At 39.8% G+C, this 21,444-nt stretch overlaps 2 protein-coding genes across 2 annotated transcripts in view; one reads left to right on the forward strand and one right to left on the reverse strand.

Annotated features, from left to right (window-relative positions):
• Positions 1-1,954: 1,954 nt before the first annotated feature.
• Positions 1,955-7,751, forward strand: prxl2b (peroxiredoxin like 2B). Its single transcript, XM_017408626.3, has 7 exons — positions 1,955-2,141; positions 2,507-2,711; positions 3,194-3,245; positions 3,540-3,603; positions 3,764-3,839; positions 4,826-4,944; positions 7,322-7,751. The coding sequence occupies exons 1-7, from the start codon at positions 2,079-2,081 to the stop codon at positions 7,346-7,348; spliced, it is 606 nt and encodes a 201-aa protein (XP_017264115.1). The 5' UTR covers positions 1,955-2,078; the 3' UTR covers positions 7,349-7,751.
• A 596-nt stretch (positions 7,752-8,347) lies between these two features.
• Positions 8,348-21,444, reverse strand: part of mmel1 (membrane metallo-endopeptidase-like 1) — an 18,607-nt gene continuing 5,510 nt past the window's right edge. The window contains exons 2-24 of the mRNA XM_017408974.3: positions 19,701-19,877; positions 19,323-19,367; positions 18,939-18,998; positions 18,663-18,824; positions 18,479-18,559; positions 17,602-17,697; positions 16,986-17,104; positions 16,500-16,565; positions 16,109-16,243; positions 15,736-15,825; positions 14,747-14,883; positions 14,564-14,657; positions 14,367-14,495; positions 13,574-13,672; positions 13,418-13,501; positions 13,237-13,340; positions 12,766-12,824; positions 12,495-12,614; positions 12,201-12,334; positions 12,018-12,083; positions 11,823-11,918; positions 11,281-11,357; positions 8,348-10,847 (exon numbers count right to left, since the gene is read on the reverse strand). Coding sequence (XP_017264463.1) covers positions 10,748-10,847; positions 11,281-11,357; positions 11,823-11,918; positions 12,018-12,083; positions 12,201-12,334; positions 12,495-12,614; positions 12,766-12,824; positions 13,237-13,340; positions 13,418-13,501; positions 13,574-13,672; positions 14,367-14,495; positions 14,564-14,657; positions 14,747-14,883; positions 15,736-15,825; positions 16,109-16,243; positions 16,500-16,565; positions 16,986-17,104; positions 17,602-17,697; positions 18,479-18,559; positions 18,663-18,824; positions 18,939-18,998; positions 19,323-19,367; positions 19,701-19,857 — 2,310 coding nt within the window. The 5' untranslated portion in view covers positions 19,858-19,877 and the 3' untranslated portion in view covers positions 8,348-10,747. The remainder of the gene's footprint in view (positions 10,848-11,280; positions 11,358-11,822; positions 11,919-12,017; positions 12,084-12,200; positions 12,335-12,494; positions 12,615-12,765; positions 12,825-13,236; positions 13,341-13,417; positions 13,502-13,573; positions 13,673-14,366; positions 14,496-14,563; positions 14,658-14,746; positions 14,884-15,735; positions 15,826-16,108; positions 16,244-16,499; positions 16,566-16,985; positions 17,105-17,601; positions 17,698-18,478; positions 18,560-18,662; positions 18,825-18,938; positions 18,999-19,322; positions 19,368-19,700; positions 19,878-21,444) is intronic.

Here is a 21,444-nt window from a genome sequence, read left to right on the forward strand (position 1 = left end):
GGTGTTGATTGGAGTGAAACTGACTGGGGATCAGGCCTAAAGCTCCATTATATGTTTTTGAAAGCTGAAATCTGAGACCTCCTCCTCTGTTTAATGTTGGTTTCTNCTTTTTGACATAGATGGCTTCTTTTACCCCCCTCTCGAACCATCTGTCTTCTTGGTCCAAAATATGAACATTTTGGTCCTCAAAGGAGTGTCCCTTATCCTTGAGGTTATCAATGTTCTTTCTTCTGTTCTTCTCCTGGTTCTGTTCCCAGGATAAATATAAATAAAACACAAAGACACTTTTCATCTGCTTGCACAAAATGCATCTCTCTGTTTTGAGAAACACTAACTGTCAGCATTACCAAAGTCTTTTTGGCCGTATTTAAAACCGATAAGCAGGTGGGAGGTTTTTGCATGAGGTTTTAAAGTAAACTTTCCTTTATTTGAAACAGCAGCATAACAGATTTTAATGGTCTCTGCAGAAAGACTGAAGCAGTTTTAGGGCCACCTCTCGTAGCAGGCTCATTACGCCTAATTGAATTATAGTATTATAATCTGACCTGCAGGTTACACACCTTCACTTAATAAAGATAAAAGAAACCCCAGATGGTGTAGTGTTTTAAAATCACCGGCTAATGAGACATGATTATATTGTTTCATTTCTATTTGAGTAATAATATAGAGATATTCTTGAATGTTTAAAGAAAAACTAAGAAAAATAAAAATGTGATGTTTGTCACAGAAGCGTCACAAAGACTAAAGTCATCCCTGGACTCCTTTACCTGCCAGATGAAGATCCTTCATCTTCTAAAGGATCATGTTGGACCTAATCTATAACTCTGGGCAGCAATAAATAGTTTCCTAAGTCTTATAGCTCACTCTGTTAAGGTGGACTTAACAGAATAAGGAAAGCTAGTTCTGTGCTTTAAATAAACCTAGAAAGGATTCTTATTAGATAAAAAGGCTCAAGGTGTTTTTTTGCATGGATACAAATTCCTCTCACCTCATACATGTTTCCCTGTTAGGACTTTAATTATATGTTACAGAGATTCACAAACTTTTAGGCTTTGATGCACAAAGTAGCAGTGACTAAGCCTGTTACTCCATCCGTTGCTGATTTAAATACACAAACTTTGCTAATAACACCTTTAAGCATGGACATAAAGACAACCAAACGTTCTTATAACTACAATACACTTTTTAATTCATGCAAGTCTGCTGTTGTTTTATTCTTTGTAATTATTAGGGTGAAAAGATGCCATAAACAATCAGCTTTAAATGTAAGTTGATATCTGGAGATTATCTAAGGACACCCAGTCAGTATTTTAGGACCCACAATTTTTGGAAACAAAATGACGAAATTCTTCATTATTTAAAATTGGGACACCTAAATATGCTGTGAGATTTCTTAAAAGTCAAATTATATACTGTATACTCTTACATATGGGTACAACTTACTATTTTAATAAATAATATTTCTGCACCAAGAATGTCAAAACACGTATAGCCTATTATATACATTATTTTAAAGGTCCACACAGATTAGATACGAATTTAAATTCCTGAAAGAGAACAGAGAGCTGAAGCAAACCCTTAAACAAGTTTTAAATCTAGTTGACACAAAACATATAACCAAAAGCCAGACTGTAAAAAGCTCCACCTTTGAACTCACCACACCTTATGCAACCTGTGTTATGAAAGAAATTATATTTTCAAAAATGTGTGCGAGAGTTTGAGCTAAAGTTGAAAAAAATAATTTACTATTTCGTTTAAAATCCAAGCAGATGGATATTTTTAGGAGAAAACAGCAATATTTAACAGAAAATAAGATCTTTTTAAGGCGGATTTGAAGAGCAGGATTTCTAAGCCCCGCCCTTAAATTCTTCTGCGCGCCCCTCTGATTGGTTCAATTTTCAGCCCCCGGCGGATTCTGATTGGTCGTCGGCGTTTGATGGGCGTTTCAGGAAGAAGTTGTTTTGCAACAGTTTTTATGGTCAGAAATATTTACTGGGGCGAACTACTCTATTCACGTGGGTTTGTTGAACCGAACCGGGCTGGTTTTGAAGATCGAGGTTAGCTCAGTTCTTTAGAAAATGGCTAAATTGGACCTGGCTAAAGTGGGGAAGAACCTGCTGATGAGCGCTGAAGGCGGAGAGGTAAGCTGGAGCTCAGGTTCGTCCAAACTTAAGGGTTTTCTCTGTTTGTTTCAGCTTTTTTTAGCATTGAATTGGCTTGTTTGGTAATGAAGCACAATTGTTGGACAGTCCAGTCCACCTCCTAAATGCTTGTGTTATGATTAAACCTGCTGCTGCTTCCCAGCACAAATCAGACTTCTGACTCAAAAATGTGACATAATGATCATCTGATAGATCACACATGACTATAAATCATGTCACTGTTTGAATTCATGGCTCATGATGTTACAGAGATTTGATTAAATCCTCTGCATCACTTCATTTCCCACACATTTCCTGTTTTCCTCTCATTCATTGTGACATGTGTTTATGTTATTATTTTGCAGAAAGTAGAGCTGCAGTCCCTGTGGCAGGATCAGCCGGTGGTGCTGTTCTTCCTGCGCAGGTTTGGCTGCCAGGTGTGTCGCTGGATGGCATCCGAGATCAGCAAACTGGAGCCTGACCTCAGGGCCAACGGGGTGTCGCTGGTGGGAGTCGGACCGGAGGAGTTTGGGCTGCAGGAGTTCAAAGAAGGAGGGTTTTTTAAAGGATGTACGCAGCTTTAATTCACCTAATACAGATGTGATGGTTTAATTTGATAAATACCTTTAAATCACCAGGGCTAATTGGACAGTGCAAAATCCATTCAGTGTGTGAATGTGTGGATGAATGGGTGAATGATTGTAGTGTAAAGCGCTTTGGGGTCCTTGGACTAGATAAAGCGCTATATAAGTGCAAGCCATTTACCATTTTGTATATTAAATTAGACTGTATAAGTAAATGTATCCAGGTGTAGCTTGTATCTTAAATAGGTTTATATTACATCTGATTCTTGTTCGAAAAAGAACAATAATCTGCACGTTTTATAACCTTCACGCCGCAGCCCTCATTATAACCTTGACGTGCTGTTTAGTAACAAAAAGATTATTGATTAACCACAAGGATTTAGACGTGCTTATTGAATCTATAGCTCCAACAAGCCGCTCCTGTTGTAATAACTGTGAAAAATAATCAACCGTCTCTTTCTTTCACAGCCATTTATGTGGACGAGCAAAAGCAGTGTTACAAGGATTTGGGTTTCAAAAGGCGAGTGCGCTAAATCCGAGTTCACATCATTCACTAAAGAAGCTGGTTTAAGAAAGCAGTGATATTTTGAGTTTCATTTGAAGTGCTTAAGTTTCTCAGAGACACTCTGTTTCTTTAGTTTATTTTAGAGCTTCAACAGTCATTTAATTAATCAGCTGTAGAAAATTGTTAGGATGAGTAAACCTCTCTAATTCTGAAAGGTGTTTACAGTCTGGAATAAGTTTTCAGAAGATTTCTTGCTTTTTTTCTTTTTGTCTCAAATGAAAAAAGCTGTTTTTCCCCTCTGTCTCTCAGGTACACAGCTCTAAGCGTGGTTCCTGCTGCTTTGGGGAAGAAAGTACGAGACGTAGCTTCTAAGGTAGAAACATTCATAGTTATCGCAACATGCAGGGCGCTGCAGACAAAAAACAAACAAACAATCAAACAACAGTTTCAGCCTGTTTTGCATATGTGTCAGCGAGCGTACAGTTTGACGCATTCAGTGTCTCTGACTGGCTTGCTGTCTCTGCTGCTTTCAGGCGAGCGCTGCAGGAATTCAGGGAAACTTTTCCGGCGATCTGCTCCAGAGTGGAGGCTTGCTCATCGTGGCAAAAGGTACAGTCACCACAAGGGGGTGTTTAGTGAGGTTCTGTCTTATGAAGCCAAATAAAATTAAACTTATAGTTTCAAATCCCAAATTAAATCAAGCATTTAATCTTTTAATTCATATTAAAGTCATGCACTGATGCAGGAGAGGTCTGCCCAGTTGCTTAAACACAGTCCAGAGAAACATTACAAATGCATCTCCTTGGTCTGTCCTCTAGAGGGCAGTGCTGCATCATATTCATGAATTGTGATCACAATCAGCTAAAACCTCTCATCTTTTCTGTTAGAGCTCACCGGGGCTTCTGACTCTTCTCTTTCTTTTTCCTTGTGTTCAAACTTAAAGGTTTGGATGTTCAGATAATCTCACTGATGAACTGGGTTGCAGATTGTATGTTTCAAGCTAATAAAAAGGCAAAATCTAAAAATGTAGTCAAGGTTTTTTTGTACAGATGCAAATCAAAAACAAATAATTTTGGTTTTGAGTTACGTAGGTGATGTTCAGTGTCGGACCAAAGCGCGGCCCCCCTCAGACTTATTGGGTTAATGTGCTGGAGCTACACTTTATTATGCTTTAGGACGGCTTGTCCTCATAAAGAGGAGGAAGATTACAGGACGTTCTGTCCTGTTTGTCTCCTCTATTTTCAGTCGTTGCTTAATCAAGTCAATTTTTGCAGACAGGTCACTCCTGAGTGAAAAAACGTCTCACTGAGAGTTGACCCACTCCAAAGACAGAAAAAAAACTATATTGTATCAGACATATCTGACCTACTCTACCTTTATATGGCATTTTCCTTATTTGTAGACATGTGTTTTCAGTAGTACATGCTGCTGCTAATCTGCAAAACCCAACAACAATAATAAAAATAAAATCCTAAACAAAGAACTGGCCATCTTTTTCTTGTTTGTTGAAGACGTTTTGTTTTCTCAGTTCAAACTGAAAGGTGCAACGATCTTTAAAATCCTTTTGAATATTTTCCCCTTTTTTTCCCATAAAGGTGGAGAAAAGGTGTTGCTGCACTTCATCCAGGACTCCCCGGGAGATTTTGTACCTCTGGAGGACATTTCCAAGGCCCTCGGCATGTCAGCCACAGTGAAAGCAGGACAGAAGCCGGTGGTACGACCCGCCGTACATTTCCTCACGTTACAGTTAACAGAATAGAGGCCCACTGCATTATTTTTGTGTTTGTGTTAAAGCCCGTTGCACTGAAGTTGTCTCTGTTTTTCCTCAAACTGACGGTTTTACGTCAGTAGACACACAAGCAGCGGAGTCTCTTCACAGACAATTTCACACCTATTAAGCATCTTCATGGTCTGTCAGCATCTGTATGAAAGGCTCTGAAAAGCTTTTCAACTCGACTGATAAACTCTGTATTTGAAGACAAGAGAGGTTATTGTACACATTTATTCCCCATGAGTGCAGCAGAAAACCCGCTGCGGTAGCTCGAAACAACATTTATGAAATATATCTTCTCACATGGGCTGTTATGTTACTTTGACAGCACATTATAAAGAAACATTAAAGGTTTGAAGGAAGATGGATTATTTTTAGAATAATCCTTGTTTACTCCTACTAATATTTTTATTTCTATGTTAAATCTCACCTGAGAGCCATATTATGGGTTATGGGTCTGTTTTTATTATTCTGGTAGAAGCCAGACTATCTCCAATTATTTGGGTAAGCAATTAATTAACATTTTTGGACCAAGTAACCAACCATATTTACTTGGGAAAAGAACTGACAACTTGACTATCACTGAATTTAGTTAATGGCCAAGAGCAAAGTGGATTACTGCCGTCTTAAATTAACTCCAATCTCAAACATTTCTTAGTGGTTCTTTTGTAAACCTTACACCACTGTTAATTTAGCATTAAATGGTTAATGCAACAGAAATGTTGTAACGTTTCTGTGAGAAGAACTACAGCTAGTTGCTGTTTTTTACATAGAATTTTATGGTTACATGCAAGTAAAAAGGTTTGTAAAATAGCATTCACGTGAACCACTTTGAAAGTTTTGAGGCTGGAGTTGTTTTAAGACGGTAGCAATCCATTTTGCCCTCAACAGGTAAGATATTAATTGCTTGTAGCTTTTCAGCAGAACCCCAGTTTAAAGATCTGAGCTATCATCTGGAAGTAACAAAATATGGCAACAAGTAGCGCAGTGGCGTCCAACCCTGGTCCTGGAGGGCAACTATCCTGCAGGTTTTAGGCGTTTCTCTGCTTTGACTCACCTGGTTTGAATGAATGAGTGATAAACAGCCCTCTGCAGAACCTGAAGACCTGCTGAGGAGCAGGGAAACAACTAAAATCTGCAGGATTTTGGCCGTTCAGGACCAGGATTGGACACCACTGAAATAGCAGATCAGATTTGTATACCTGAGCTACTGATGTCATTTAAATTAAAAAAAAACATGTTTTAATATGACTGTATTAGACAAAACATGGAATTAATCCTGCTTGGATTGGGTAACTATATATGTAATGAGGTTTGGACAGAGCTGGCTTTATTCTAAGTGAAAACGAATCAGCTGTAGGTCGTATTCTTATCCTGCTTGTGTACTCAAGAACAAGGCTAGGAATGTTTTGCAAATGTCCAATTTTAAAGGGGATAAGAACGCCGCCTGGGCTGCTTGAGCTCAGTGAGATTTATTAGAAATGTTTTATGAAAATGGAAATGCTTGCTAGTCTTATCTCAGCCATAACGTGACTATTACGCTGTCATAAAACCCAAATGGCAACCATAATAAAATCTAAAAAAAAAAAAAGACAGCACTAAAACCGAGTTTAGTACATATTCCCGGAGAAACACAGACATCGTACTCCATCGCCACCTTATTGATTGTGGTTGTGTGATGTCAGTGTCTGGTGCACCGTTAAACAGAAATTATATGCCAAGCTGCAGCTTCTCTTCCATTTTCCATTTTTAAAGACGAACCGCTCGTAGATCACCAATTGAGTATCTCAAGTTTAGAGCTTTTAAAATGTGTCCTGTGATCGTCAAACGTTTGGACACGCTCCCTTATATCCAGCACGCGGCCTGGTGCTCGTTTCCTCGCAGAGCCACCGTGTCAGAGCTGTTACACCGTGACCCGCCTGTCTGACGACTATCAGATGCCTACAAACAGACTAGACCTTGTTTTCTCTGACGAGTCATAATACGTCAGGAAAAGAAGAAAAAAAAAAAGCCGTGCTGTCACAAGCTGACTAGAGTTTGGAGAGGAGACTCAGACAAACCCGAAGCTTTGTTAACAGATGATGCTACTGAAGGTTGAGCGTATAAACTGGAAGTCTTCCAGGAGTAAAGAAATGATTAAAAGATGTCGTTTTCTCCCTTAGAGGCTGAAAAACTTTCAAACTAAGTTTCTGTCAGACTTAGTTCTGTGGAAACGAGTTCACAGTGAACAACAAATGCCTTACTTTCACTAGTTATCCTGTAAATAAGCTGTTTTTTTTATTTTATTTATTCATTTTACCTTTTGTCTTTTCTCTTGCAGTGCAATGATGACGTTTGTACACGATGATGAAGAGCCTTTTGGTTTTATCTCAACTGCGCCTCGGTTAAAAGAGGCAAGATTGAAGAAGTGGAAATATAGCGAAATGTTCAAATGAAGAATAAATCTTTAGTAAGATTCCAATATCATGAATGCCATTGTCTGCTGTGACAGACAGTAAATCTTTTTATGAATCTTTTGACAAAAGCTCAGCGTTCATCTTACCGTTTTTATCTGGATATATCTACAGGACAAATACACAGCATTCGTGTTTATTTTAAATAGAATTTAGAGGTTATTAAACACCTTGATCATGGTTTATTTTTGTGGCTTGTACAACCTAAAGACAGGTAATAAAGCTCGTGCTTTCTTTTTCTTCATTTCATTTGTGAATAATTCTGGTGGCAATTAATAAACGAAAACATTTGCTTTATCGTGCTTTTTTTATTACTTTAATAACTCACGTTCTACCTAGAATGATAATACCTTCCTATATGTACCGTGAAGCCGTAGGATGCCTAATGAAAACAATTTTCGGACCACGTTTCGTTGGTTACAACTCAAACCCAGATGAGACGTATCTGAATTAGATCGTGATTCCAGAGGCCTCAACTAAACCAAACTATAAGCATAAAAGAAAACGAGCAAGGTAAAATAATACAATCACACACGGTCGTGTTGTAATTTTGGACATATTTTAAGTTTTATTTGATCGTATAAAATAAAGATAACACTTTCAAAGCAGAGTCTTGAGATCACACGGTTTGAGACGGTCACTTTAATAGCAATAATTACAGATCTGAGTCACAAAAATAGCAGTCTAGATAATTACATAGCAGCAGGAACATTCAGAGAAACATCCTCTTGCAAAGCAAACAGTTTTACTTGATAAATATTTCTTTAAATAAATAAACTCCTCTGATGTGTATACAGATGAAACGTGTTTAGAGAGTAAATTAGAGAGTAAATAACAAAAAGAAATATGCATTTGTACTTGGTAGTTAACTTCAAAAAACAACACAGTTTCACAATTTAAGTAAATATGAAGCGAAATCTAAGGTAAGAGATTTTCCTACGTGTTTTTTTTTTTTTTTGCCAGATTTTCTGCACAGTCAACAATTACATTTGATGTTGTATAAACTCTGTGTTCAGTCAACAACTGTTGCACTGGATTACAGGAAAAATGTACAAGAGTCGAGCTAAAGTGTTGCTTCTTTCACAACAGCCTAAAAAATGTTGAGTCATAATTTAGCCTCCAGTCATAAGTGTGCATTTCGTATAAATTATTATTTGATATTATGGGAAAATACCAGGTAAAGAGTTCATTTGAAGAATGCTTTTACTTTACATAGCAGTCAAGTTATTACCAACACTAGCTGGCAGCTGATGAACCCTGCAGCATGTTTCCATATCTACGCTCCAAAAGCCTGAATGTGAGGCGATTAGGGTCCAAACCTAAACTGGAGCTTTTTCCAAAAAGAAAAAAATGTATATAAAAACCTGGATTCCTCTTATTTGCACACTACGTCACTTTCTACCACCAATAAGTCTTCAAACTACGGGAGTTATTGTGAAACTTAAATCGCAGCAAATGCATTTCTTTGCATTTGCAGACAGCATCAAATTGTTACCGAATGTAAAGTTCGAGCATCCACCCAGTGAACAGTTTCACCTTTTAAAAGCTAAAGCCATTTCCCATAATGTCAAAGATTTATACCGAGATTGCAGCAGTAGATCAGCTCCTAAATGACGATGAAAACAGTCTGTGGTTACCGTGTCCTGTCCCGTCGTGCACCTCACAGCAGTATTTGCCTACAAGTGAAGGCTGAAAGACAGACTCTAAAGCATCAGTGGACACATTCAGTGAAGCAGCCTCTGTTGAGACCTAACAGTCGTGTTCAGTTGTCCAAGGCATCCTAGATTTAACAAGCGACAGTAAATATTCAAATCAGCTGTCTGTTGTTTGTATTTATCTGCGGCTCCGTTCAGCCAGCATCTCCACCGTCTCCTGTGATGTGCTCTCTGCTTTGACTCTCCTGTCGTTACCTGTTAATAAAGGCTGAAAATAACAGTCCTGGCCCCGGTCACCTCGTTAATGGCAACAATCTTCAGTGTTTCTGCCCGCGGGCGGTCGCCTCACTTCACCACATCCGTCCTTTCATCTTACAGCACACTGATCAAGGCAAGATCAGAAGGCTAAACACTTCATCTCTTGCCCTTTTGAGTGTATCATAGGTGCTTTCTTTACCCCTTTTTATTTTTTGCATGTAATTGTCAGAATCTAAAAAGTGTTAGATTCTGGCGTTTCCCCACAAGAGAATAAGGGAATGGAAAAAGGAGTTCTTCCATAAAATAAACTCAGTTTGGGAATTTAAACCTATACAGACATCTTATGAGAATATATATTTGAGTGACCACGTCTTGTCATTTTGATTACTCAGCCCACTTTTGCATTCTTATACTGCGGATGAGAGAGAGAGAGAGCAGGCTTCGAACTCATAAAATAACTCATCGAAGGTTGAAACTGGGAGAAATGATTAATCCAGTTATTAGCAGTTGCTGGATTTGAAGAGTTGCAGATTACCACCCCTCTAAAAAAGTGAATTATGAACACAGTTTTCTGCAGTAACAGTGGTGTTATAATTGCTTGCCAAAAAAAATGGTAAAGAAACTAGAGGGGGAATGCACTACATAACTTTGTAAATGTTGAATATTTCATACATCTGTTAGTGTAAAAATATGGAAAGCCACAGTTCTCTATGAATGTCAATTTGAGCTTAAAGCTGCGACAGATTTAACAGTCTTAAAGCCTTCAGGTAATTTATTTTTACGTAACAGTAATCAAACTCTCAGAGTGTGACTAATTCAGTGTAGCTGTAGTTCGGCAAAACCGCTTTCATTTATTATTCCTTGGAGTTCGATTTGTTCTCTAGTTTTCCTTCAGAACTGGTTCAGTGTCTCAAAAATATATCAAACCCAGCGAAGCAGCTCTGTGCCAAATGTTACAAGATAAATCAGAAAGACTTATGAAAGAGATTTTTTTTTTTTAGTTAGTTAATCAAAGGCTGGAAACACATTTAAAGGCAGCCTTAACATTCCCACAAGGTTTTCATTTTTTATGCAGTCTTTTTATTCGCCTGCCCACTTATTTGTTGTGGGAAACGGCAAAAAAAAAAAAAACGAACACGTGACCTCCTCATCTAGAGACAACACGTAAAGCTTAAGAGGGCACTCAAGGACATCCCCTAATTTTCATGCACATTTCTGTAAATGTGAAGGTTCGCGTCGTCACTCTGCAAATAAATTGGACTAATATGCCAGCAAGATGCCACCCTTGGTTTAAAAAGTTGAACTTTTTCTTTTGATTTGAGTCGCCCGTGTTAAAATAATAATAACATTTTTAAAAAAAACAACCGAACAGAAGAACTTCTACCAGACGCGACACTTCTGCTCGGGGTTCATCGGACTTCCTTTCGGGCACTGAAAAGCTTCTGAGAACGCTTCGAAATTCTGGAGTGATCCAAGCACCCTGAGGACAAGAGAAAACGACAACAACAACAAAAAAAGAAAATCAGTGAGGACAATAAAAGCTGAAGTATGTGAGGCATGTTAAAGAATGTGAGTCCAGCCTCCCAGTTCTCAATTAGAGAAGCAAGCTGAGCAGCTGTACTGGGTCATGTAACGAGTTACATACAAAAGAAAGTAGAAAAACTAGACTTTCAAAGTAAATCAGTAGGTTTAAAGAAGTACAGCACTGTGTATGTCTAAGTCATGCCCTTCGATTTATCCCCCAAACCTCATCGATACCACTAATGACCACTAGGTGCTGGGTACAAAACATCTTGACTGGTGGCCCCTACGTTCCCTGTTCAATGAAATAATCTTTTTTAAAATGATGAGCCTGCATTTCAGTGCCCATGAATACAATGTTTAATTACCTGGTAAGCACTAAAGCATCTCACCTGTACTCTAAAGGACTGTGAAAGTCGGTCTTGATGGACTGGCTGGCGTACTCAGGCCGATAAGCACCACACCACACCTGGGCGGGGAAAAAAAAAGCATGCGTCAACAGAGAGTTAGTCATCTTTAAAGGTGCCTACAGTTGTCAAAAGATATATTTTTTAAATAGTTAGATTAACACTTTCATCAGAGTAACTTACATAAAATAAGTAAAACAAAATTAATAATAAATGTCCAAGCTTTTACAGAAAAACAAAACATTTAACTCAAAGTTAACTTGTCTTGAAAAGAGCTGAGTGTGACATTGGCTTCTTCTTCTCTTTTACTCAACATTTATTGGCAGAAGGATCTTTCTAAGTTAAATAATTTTTTCATTTCCTGCATGTGTTGCTAAATCTTACTGATTAAATACTGGTTTTGTTTGCCTCGACATCCCATTGCTCCTCCTCAGGTTTGCTTCACATCTCCAGATGATGAGACTATGACCCTCTGTCTGCTGAAACAAAACGTTCAGAAAAAAAACACATTTTCTATCGTCACTTACTTGGGCGAAGTTAAGAAAAAAAAGTTGTTTGTGATCCATGTCCAGCCCTGGTAGATGAGGTTCTTCTCCCTCCATTTCCACCCACTTTAGATAAGCCTGTAATCAAACACCTTTACTTAAAAACTTATAAAACTTATAAAAAATTATTATGAGGATTTTGGAGTTACTTATTTGTTTGCGCAGAATAAATCTTACTTTATATGCTTGACGAACCCCTCCGTTGTCTGCTATATTCTCTCCCAAAGTACTGATCCCACTGACCTGCACACAGGCAGACAAACACATGAACACACACCAGCATGAAAACAGGCATTCCTGTGGTTATTTAATGCAAGATATTACAGTGAAAACAAAAACACGCCACTAACAGGCACTTACGTTTTGCCCGCCTGCTAGTTTCCAGATAAAGTTGCCGTATTGTTGCACCATACACTGTGACTGGTCTTTAAAGTGCTCAGCTGAGTAATTACTCCACCAGTTTAGCATATTACCATCCTTGTCAAAGTTACGCCCTGCAGGAAAAACATCAACCACTAAGTAAAGTGCTGTTTTCCAAGCATGCTGTGTCTGAAAATTAGCAGCAACAGAATTGAACAAAACAGCCACTGTGTTTATCTGTATTTATCTGTTCGGTCTTCCAAAAATATCAGGGATGAATCACGGCTGTCCCACCGTTGTCATCGAATCCGTGTGTGATCTCATGTCCAATAACCATCCCTATTCCTCCAAAGTTGAGGGCCTGGTGTTGATGTTTACTGAAGAAAGGCGGCTGCAGGATCCCTGCAGGAAACACTGAATGGCACAACAAGGAAGGAGAGAAAACACAATGAGAGCTGGCAGTGCACAGCAGATATGTAATCAGGAGTGACCCCCACCACCCAAAAGAGCTTTAAGTTTTCCACGAGGCTGCCGGCAGCCCTATTGATTTTTCTGAAACTCTTACCTATCTGGTTTCTGTTTGGTGAGTAGAACGCATTTACCACAGCGGCACCGATAATCCACCTGAAAACAGGTTTAATGAGGATTTAAAATATAAATATACATTTTCACTTGAATACAGGAGCTTGCAATCCATGCACAGACAAAGCTTCTTTTTAAATTCATCCATCTGTTCATCCATTTCCTATTCATAGGAATAGGGATTCATTGAATAGGGACTATTTATGCAAACACTCACACCTAGAGCCTGTTTATTCACGAGTTAACCTAAAGTGCACGATTTTGATATGTGTGAGGAAAACGGAGTACAAAGAGGAAACCATACACGGGAGGAACATGCAAACCATGCACTGAACTTATGGCTATGAAAGCATCAGCATCGATCTGGTGCATCATTCACTGCAGCTGGAAGCACCATGAAAAGCTTGATCTTGACTCAAGACGGTTTTCAGCTTTTCGTGTTTCTGCGACTCACAAATCAGGATCCACCGGCTCTCTGAGCTTCTGTAGACTTTTGTGTGCTTCAGACTTCAGGTTTTCGAGGATGTTCTCAAAAAAGTATTCCTCGCTGTAATTTAGCTGAAAGGAGAGATCGATCTGTGTTAAACAGGCCTCATATTCCAAACAGCATCGTCTGGAAACACGTTTTTACTTACATGCGCGTATTCCTGATCTAACTTCTGGTTGCTGTCCTGCAGAATATGATCTGGATAACCGATGTGCTCCTTGATTGCCATCGCCTAAAGAGATCAGTAATCAGAGTAATTATGTTCGCCTGGAGATCAAACCTCTTCGTCTCCGGTTTTGTGTACCTTTTCTCTTGCTTTCTCCTTCGAGGGCACATCCATCCAGCTCAGCTCCTCCAGTGTTTCCACATAAGCTTTCTGGATCTTACTGATCAGCTCACTAACCTGTGAACATTTTACAAACACAAGGAGTTTGAATAAAAATGCATACAGTCTAGATGCACAAAATTCACACTAATCAAATCCATAATTGATTTAATTACCTGCATGTTTAAAAAATAATTTAAAAAAGCGATCAGTGACTTTTTCAACATCTTTTTATCTTTCCAATTTGTTTAGCAAACCCTTGATTTTATTTGATACAGTGTCTACAAAGGCGAAACATAAAAAAAATCAACACAGAGGTAACTTTTCATCTTGAACTGTGAAGCACGGTGATGGAAACATTATGGTTTGGTGTTGTTTTGCTTCTTCATATCAAAAATACCTCAAGAAACAATGCGGGGCAATTTGAAAGTTCAAGACTAATTGGAAGGACCTCCTTTGTTGCTATAGTGATGTATGATGTACAGCACACAAACCTTCAATAAGGAAGAGTTAGAAAGTTTACCAAACTGTGAGTCAAACCTTTTACTTGAAGATTTGGGGATAGTTTAACAACAACTCAAGGAGGAAGTTAAGTCCAATTGTAAGGTTTTATTTCATCTAGCTTCTTTTTTTTGTGGTTGCAAGAGTATTAAAAATACAGAATTTACCAGATAGGTTGTGAAATGTAATAATGTAATAATTCCAGATTCATTTGGTGAAACATCTGGGAGTCTAAAAATCATTAGTTTGTCAGAAGGTCAGAAAGACTCACCATTCGTTTACTTTCTCCAGCAAATGTCTCACGCACGTACAAAGCTCCAACCGCGTTCTCCATACTGTTCTGGACGTATCGGACACATTCTCGCCACCAGGCGTCCTCCACGGTGGTCCCGTACAGAGCCTGATCACAAGCATGCAGTTATTTTTGTGTTTGAACAAACTCTGCGTGTTACGTTATTATGTTTGTACCTTCTTGTAACGGGCCCTGGCGTCCTTAAAGCGGTGGCTCAGGCTGTTAACTCTGTCATTAATGAGCTGCCACGTGAGGTAGTTTTGAATAGTTCTGCGTCAAAACAACACAGTCAGTAAATTTTGCTTCATCATAATTTTTTTTGTGATAATTGAATCCTCGTGGCCTCTAATTGGACTGACCGAACACTGTGTCTGGAAAGGACATCGTTCATCTTTTCCAAATAGGGAGTGCTGTACACCACAACCTCCTCCTCCAGCTGGACATCGATGGAAACACTCGACAGCACTCCTCGGATGAACCGTGTCCAGTTGAAACCCTAAACAAACAAAAGGAGAGACGTGTTTGTATGGATCGCTTCATATTAAGGTAGATCTGGTTATTCTAGCTAACTAACAAGATAATATTATTGTTGGAGATCAGAAAAAAAAAATTCTAATCTGTTTCCAATCACTCTTTTTAAAACACTTGCCTTTTGTCTATCAATCTCTGTAGCTAGACCTTTCTTGGCCTAAACTAAAAGAGGATGTTCAAATATATTCGTCACTTCTTGGAAGTAACTACAACATTATCATGGGGATTGGTCTCTGAAAACAAATTCAAGGCTTGTTAGTGTAGATTCGCAGTCATCTAGAACAATCCCCCAATGTTTTTTAAAGAAAACAATTGGACTTCTATTCTGTAGTTCTGTTCAGGATTTCACATTTTTTCCAAGTCTCTTGACTGATCATCCAGCTGGTGTTCAGATGTTTCTGATTCTCTGTTTTATTTTATATTCTTCTCTATCCAGTATTTATCTTGTGTACATCTCTTTATGTATACTCTATACTCAAATATGACAACTTCACAAGTTTGTTGCCATGAAAAAAAACCTGGTGGTCAAAGCAACAAAGCTTTAAAACATTGTTGACATGAGTTTCTGTTCAGCAGAAGTAATGTCTTGTTTTACCGGCAGCCCTCAAGCATCTTATCCGCTCTTTGGACTTCATGTATAAAAATGTATTTAAAAGTTCTTTAAAAGACAAAAGCAAAGTGCTGTAAGTATAGCAGACAGAGCTCAACATGTTCACTTAAAAGCACCTCAACGAGCATCCGGGTTTTCTCCGATTGTTTGAAATATAGCATTTGCATTAAGTCATGTTCAACAAAACCGAGCTGAAACCAGACTTACATTGAAGCTGAAAGTGCTCTGCAGTTCACCAAGTGTCATCTTGTTGTAGAGAACAGTAACATCCTGGCGCTCCTCCGCTGGAGATGTAGCCTGTTCACCAACAGGAAGAAAAATAGCTTTTTATGCAATGCATCTTGCTTTTGGATGGTCGTATTTTTGCTCTAATTTTTATGAGCCCTCTTTCTTTTGTCATGCTCTTCTCTGACATAAAGAGAAAAAGCTGGTTGAGAGTTTGTTTCGTTTCTTGGCTCCACCGTAGATGCAACCTCCATGTACTGGAACTACGAGACAGGGTTCATTTTTCATCCTGCCATTATCAATTTTATTTAGCCCCCGTCCTGCAGTCCCAGTTCCTAGTGTGGCTGGCACTCACATTAGCAATGTCTGTCTCCAGCTCCAGCACTTGCATCATTTCCTCCCACACTCTGTCGTCATCCTGAGTTAAGTTTCTGTCCTCTCTAGTTAACTCTGCAATAGAAACCATGAAATGTAGGTAGGCCTCTCGAACCTGTGGCACAATCACAGACAGCTTTCAGGTTTCCCTTCACAACAAAATCAAAGTTCAACAGCATTCTCCTTTCAAAAAAACGTGCTATTTTGAGATGATTTGAGACTTGTGCTGACAGGGTAATGTGAAAGTGTTTCATGTTTATCAAGACATGTATATTCTGCGTAATTACAAATATGTTTATTGTCATTTTCTGTAAACTCCTTGAATGTTCAAAATAAACAAATCAAATCAAAAATGCAACTCGGAGTTTCACCTTTTCGTAGTTTCCGTCGTTGAAATAAAAATCTCTGGATGGCATTCCGAGTCCTGGCTGATCGACCTAACCCCAAAACAAGAAAAAAACAACAATAAATCAACATTATATGCTTACTGATAATAATCCTTTTATAATGTTTTTAACAATATTACAGCCAAAGAATGTGCAACTATTCTGTGAAGAAACAAAAACCAAAAAATTATTCACACAGATAGGTTATGTATGTCCTAGTAGGCCATTTAAAAAGCTATCTACAACAGGTAAGATATTAAATGTTCACAACCTATTTATACAACCCCACTTCAAAAGATTCAAAGATTTGATCTTTAGTATGTGTGCCTAAAATCAGCTTAGAAAGCTCAAAAGCACTGAGAGAAAATCCAACACATTGCAACTTCTTCATGGAAATACCAATTTAATATCTATCCTACCTGAATATAAGTTATTTTGTATTGTTCGTGCTTGAATAAGCAGTTATCTTACATAAATGATGTGGCGCTGAGAGTCCCGATCATCTGTCCACACATACATGTCCAATATAACCTTCTTGTGGAAACGAGCCGTAAGCATCGCCAGCTTGTCCTCGAGGCTCCACGCTTCCTCTGAAAATAAAAGGAGTAATGAGCACTCGGTTTAAACCCATATGTGCTGCTGCAAAGAGCTGCACACACACTGGGCCCGCTGCGTGGATCCGTGTGTGCAGATGCAGCAATGCGTGATTAATTCTGTTTGAGCCACCATCTATGATTACATTGAATTAAAGTGGCAAGAGCCCGGAGCATGTGTAAGAGCAGCACAGACTATTTAAAGCATGCTTCAGAGTCCTGATTGAGGACCTGCTCCTCTGCCCACGCACTGCCACCCTCCCCAGCTCCCCCCACCCCACACCGGACTGCTCTGCTGAAAAAGCCTTGATGGGCCTCTTGATCCCACCAACAAAGCTCGTGCTCAGCGGTTCACTGAGTGCAAATATAGCCACGCCGGCTCTGTGTGAATGCATGTATTTTTGAGGAGCAACGGATGTGTGGATGCATCGCTCACATGCCAGTTTGTGTAGGAGACATTAATCAGACTGTTGGTTTAGAGAGCTTTTTTCTACCTGCTGTGGTGTTCCAGTCCTCCGATGCCACAGGCCAGTTGCCAATACTCTCAATGAGCTTCAGGAGGGGCCGTGAGTCACGCTGCTCGATCAGGCCTGCAGGTCCAACACATTTAACTTAGAAAACATAACAACACTTGCATGGCCTTCATGGTGTCCGTGCAGTAAAAGCATTAGTGACTTCTAAAACCTGCCAGAACTTTAAATAAGCCTGTTTGAGTCTTTCAGTGTTGTCACCTGTTGGACATCACCAATAAGGTGAGCTGTACAGTATATAAAAACTCAACAGGAAATGGCTTATTTTATATTAGGAGTGTATGTCTTTGTTAAGTTTTATTTTCCAATGATTTTTGCTCACATTCGTCATGCTTTTGCTGTAAATTGATGCACAGGAGTCAATTTAAATGGTCTGAATTTTATCTGGCTGTCCTTCCTCCCTAACAAATCCAAATGTTTCCACGTTTCAGGATTTTCGACTTGATAATGCAAAATGCACGACATCAAGCGTCACAGGACATCGTGTTTTTGTTTTTGATTTCGCAAGCAATGAGTCAACTGACTATTAGCTGGAAAATTGGACCTTAGGCGAGATTCGGTTCATTTGAATCAGTCCAGTGGTTTGCTTTTGATGTTTTTACAGTTCAGATTTGTGCAAAAAGTTTTATACAACAAATACAAATTTCTTAATTTATATAGCAGTAATTAAAGAAGAACTAGCCATTGATCATGCTTTATTACTTTGATTTACATGGTTCTAAAAGTTTCAGATATTAAGGCCCTAAAAAAATAGTACATTAAAACAATTCTTAAAACTTTTTGAAATGTTTTTAAACAAAAAAGCTAAAGTTTATGCATGTTTTATACAAGTGAGCCTCACTTTCATTCATGCAGGACCTGTAAAGGGTTTTAGCCTTCTTAATGGCGTCTCTGTCCTGTTCACTCGTTGTCTCGAGAACACCTGCAACAACAGAACACATGCAAACATTTCCTGTGTGAACGAAGCCCACACACTGCTCCAAACGCTGCAGCCCACTGAGCACCGAGGGTCAAGTCCAGCTGACCTTTGAGGACAATCTCCAACTTGTCCCTCAGAATGTCAAAGACGCTGTGGCGGGAGCTCGTCTCCGGGATGACGTGTCGCTCCAGCCAGCCCCCGCAGGCGTACTGGTAGAAATTATCACACGGCTTCACAGATTTATCCATGTTCTGCAGGAGCCGCGCGGCTTTGGTAAAACGGGAGAAGAACAGCACATGTAACTCTGCATGTGAGCGAGGAATGAGGGGGTGCGTTTGCAGGATACATTGCCAGATGACGAGGCAAAGTCCGGTTGTCTCACCTGCAATAACACAGTCTTCAGTTGTGCACACATTGTTGAGGCTGGAGTGAAGCAGCTGCCCTGGAACAATCAGTGTCAACAGTTATGAAAGAGTCGAGTGGACTCTGAATTAGACCCCAGCTGAGACGGTGAAGACGCTGTTATATAATACAGCTAATTCTAAGTAAACTTAATCTGCAGACACTGTGAGAGAAAGGCAGTGTCTCTGTTAGCAAGGAGGGGGATCGTCTACATTTATGAGGCACTTCCCATCAGGCAGAAACAAAAAAAACAAACAAAAAACGATTACAGCATGCCCATCAGAGGTGCAGGCTATAATATACGTTATAACAAAACTAATAAATGTATCTGTTTCTTTTGTTAAAGTCATGAAATTAGACTCACCTCCACCTGTTGAGCTCCTGGACATGCTCGGCCTGTTTGAGTGTTCTGAGTTGAACAGAGGAAACATGTTGAAAACAAAACTACACACAACATGGATGATGTTATTCCTTAAACAAAACTGTAACTTTGCTTTCAAGCACCTCAAAGACAATTCATTGAAAGAAACTCCGAACCAAAGCTGGAAAACTCTTCTTACTAAAGGGTTAGACCCTAGGGTGGAGTTTACAGGTGTAATTATAAAGGGAAACACCTATTTTGCTCATTTTGGTGAACAGCTTTACTCGGCAACAGGTGTGCAATCAGTTTGATAGAAAATGTTTTGACGAGCCAGCGCGGTCCTAAACACACAGAGGACGGCGATCCTGCCAGAGCCATTACCTTTCACAGCTGATGTGTAGAGCACAACCAGTCCTGCCAAGGCACAGCTGACCATCAGCAGCAGGACGGACAGTCCAATTTCTGCAACAGACCAACGACGCTTTCCAGGTTTGCCCGTTTTCTCCATGATGTCCATTTGGCTTTCGGATTTGCCCATATTCCTCCTGACTGCCGGCTCTGTGGGAAAGACACGTTAAAGTGTAGGATGGTCCATGCACAGAGATACTCCCATTTTGTGTGTGTGGGCTGTGCAGCGATCCATCGGTAGACTGTGCCAGCTGACCTGCAGCGAGAGAGATCCAACTGCTGAACACCTACAAAGACTTCTCTGACAAGAGCTGAACAAGTGCTGGTCTTGTTGCACAAACACAGACTTTTAGGCTTTTCTAAAATAATCTAGTTTATTTCCACCTCTGTCACTACTACTTTTGAGGAAGTTAAAACGCAACAATAAGCTTTGAAATTTCCTTTAGTTCACTGTCAGACTGTGAACTTGGTTATATTTTGCAGTTAAACTTTGTGAAAGGGCCACAGGGTGACGTCTCAAGTTTCTGTGTGGAGACTGTTGGGGTTTTCTCCTGCTGCTCCAGGTTTCCTCCCACAGGTGGGAAACTTGACCATGGCTGCGAGTGTGAGCGTGCACTGGGTGCTGGCCCTGTAAAGGACTGGTAACCTGTTCTGTCTGTCACCCGTTGACTGCTGGAGAAAAGCACCAGGTGGCCTTTGACCCTGAACAGGATTAAGCAGGTACAAAAACGAGTGATGAACGGGTTAGTGAGTAAACTTTGTGAATAAGGCCTTTTTTAAAACCACGATCTATTTCTGCATAGCCACAAAGTTTTGATGCTTTAACCTAATCAAACAAAGATGCCCTGTGTCCAAAAATAAACTGAAATGAAAACAAGCAAAATAAAGACTAATTCCTGAAAATGATAAATATTCATTTTAAAATGAACAACATCTCCTGTTGGGACATGAACCTCAGTTTCCTGGATGAAAGTCCTAAAACACTTATTCCCTCCTCTAGTCTTGAAATAAAAACTTTTTGTGTCTTCAAACAGTAAATAAACTTGACACTCTTGAGGTATCGATTGATCACGAATCCTCCCAAAGAAATACCCCTCATATTTAAAATAATTTTTATCTACTGGTGGCCAAGCAGTTGTTCCTACCTGCCTGAAGACCGCCACCATCATCCCAGTCCCAAAGAGTTCCACCGTGACAGGCCTGAATGACTACCGGCCAATAGCCCTCACGCCGATAGTCACAAAGTGCTTTGAAAGACTGGTCATGACCCACATCAAAGCCACAATCGACGTCACTGTGGACCCACATCAGTATGCTTACAGGAAGAACCGCTCCACAGAAGATGCCATTTCTTCTGTGGTCCACACTGCCCTCACCCACCTGGAGCAGAAGGACTCTTATGTCCGTTTGCTCTTTGTGGACTTCACCTCCGCTTTCAACACCATGATTCCACAGACCCTGACAGATAAACTCTCCTTACTTGGACTGAGCTCTTCCCTCTGCAACTGGGTCCTGGACTTCCTGACCAACAGGCCACAGTCTGTTAAGATCCACAACATCTCCTCCTCCACCACAATCCTCAGCACTGGCTCCCCCCAGGGCTGTGTGCTGAGCCCCCTCCTGTTCACACTGCTCACATATGACTGCTCACCTCTCCATCCGAGCTGTCATATTGTGAAGTTTGCAGACGATACAGCAGTGGTTGGGAACATCACAA

This window comes from Kryptolebias marmoratus, linkage group LG4 (genome assembly GCF_001649575.2).
Source record: "Kryptolebias marmoratus isolate JLee-2015 linkage group LG4, ASM164957v2, whole genome shotgun sequence".
NCBI classification, from domain to species: Eukaryota; Metazoa; Chordata; class Actinopteri; order Cyprinodontiformes; family Rivulidae; genus Kryptolebias; species Kryptolebias marmoratus.

What these genes read in the sequence shown, in the direction of transcription:
- prxl2b (XM_017408626.3), top strand. Translation starts at nt 2,079, where the DNA reads ATGGCTAAATTGGACCTGGCTAAAGTGGGGAAGAACCTGCTGATGAGC. An exon ending in TGAGCGCTGAAGGCGGAGAG is followed by an intron (nt 2,142 to 2,506) that starts GTAAGCTGGAGC and finishes ATTATTTTGCAG; the next exon opens with AAAGTAGAGCTGCAGTCCCT. An exon ending in AAGGATTTGGGTTTCAAAAG is followed by an intron (nt 3,246 to 3,539) that starts GCGAGTGCGCTA and finishes TCTGTCTCTCAG; the next exon opens with GTACACAGCTCTAAGCGTGG.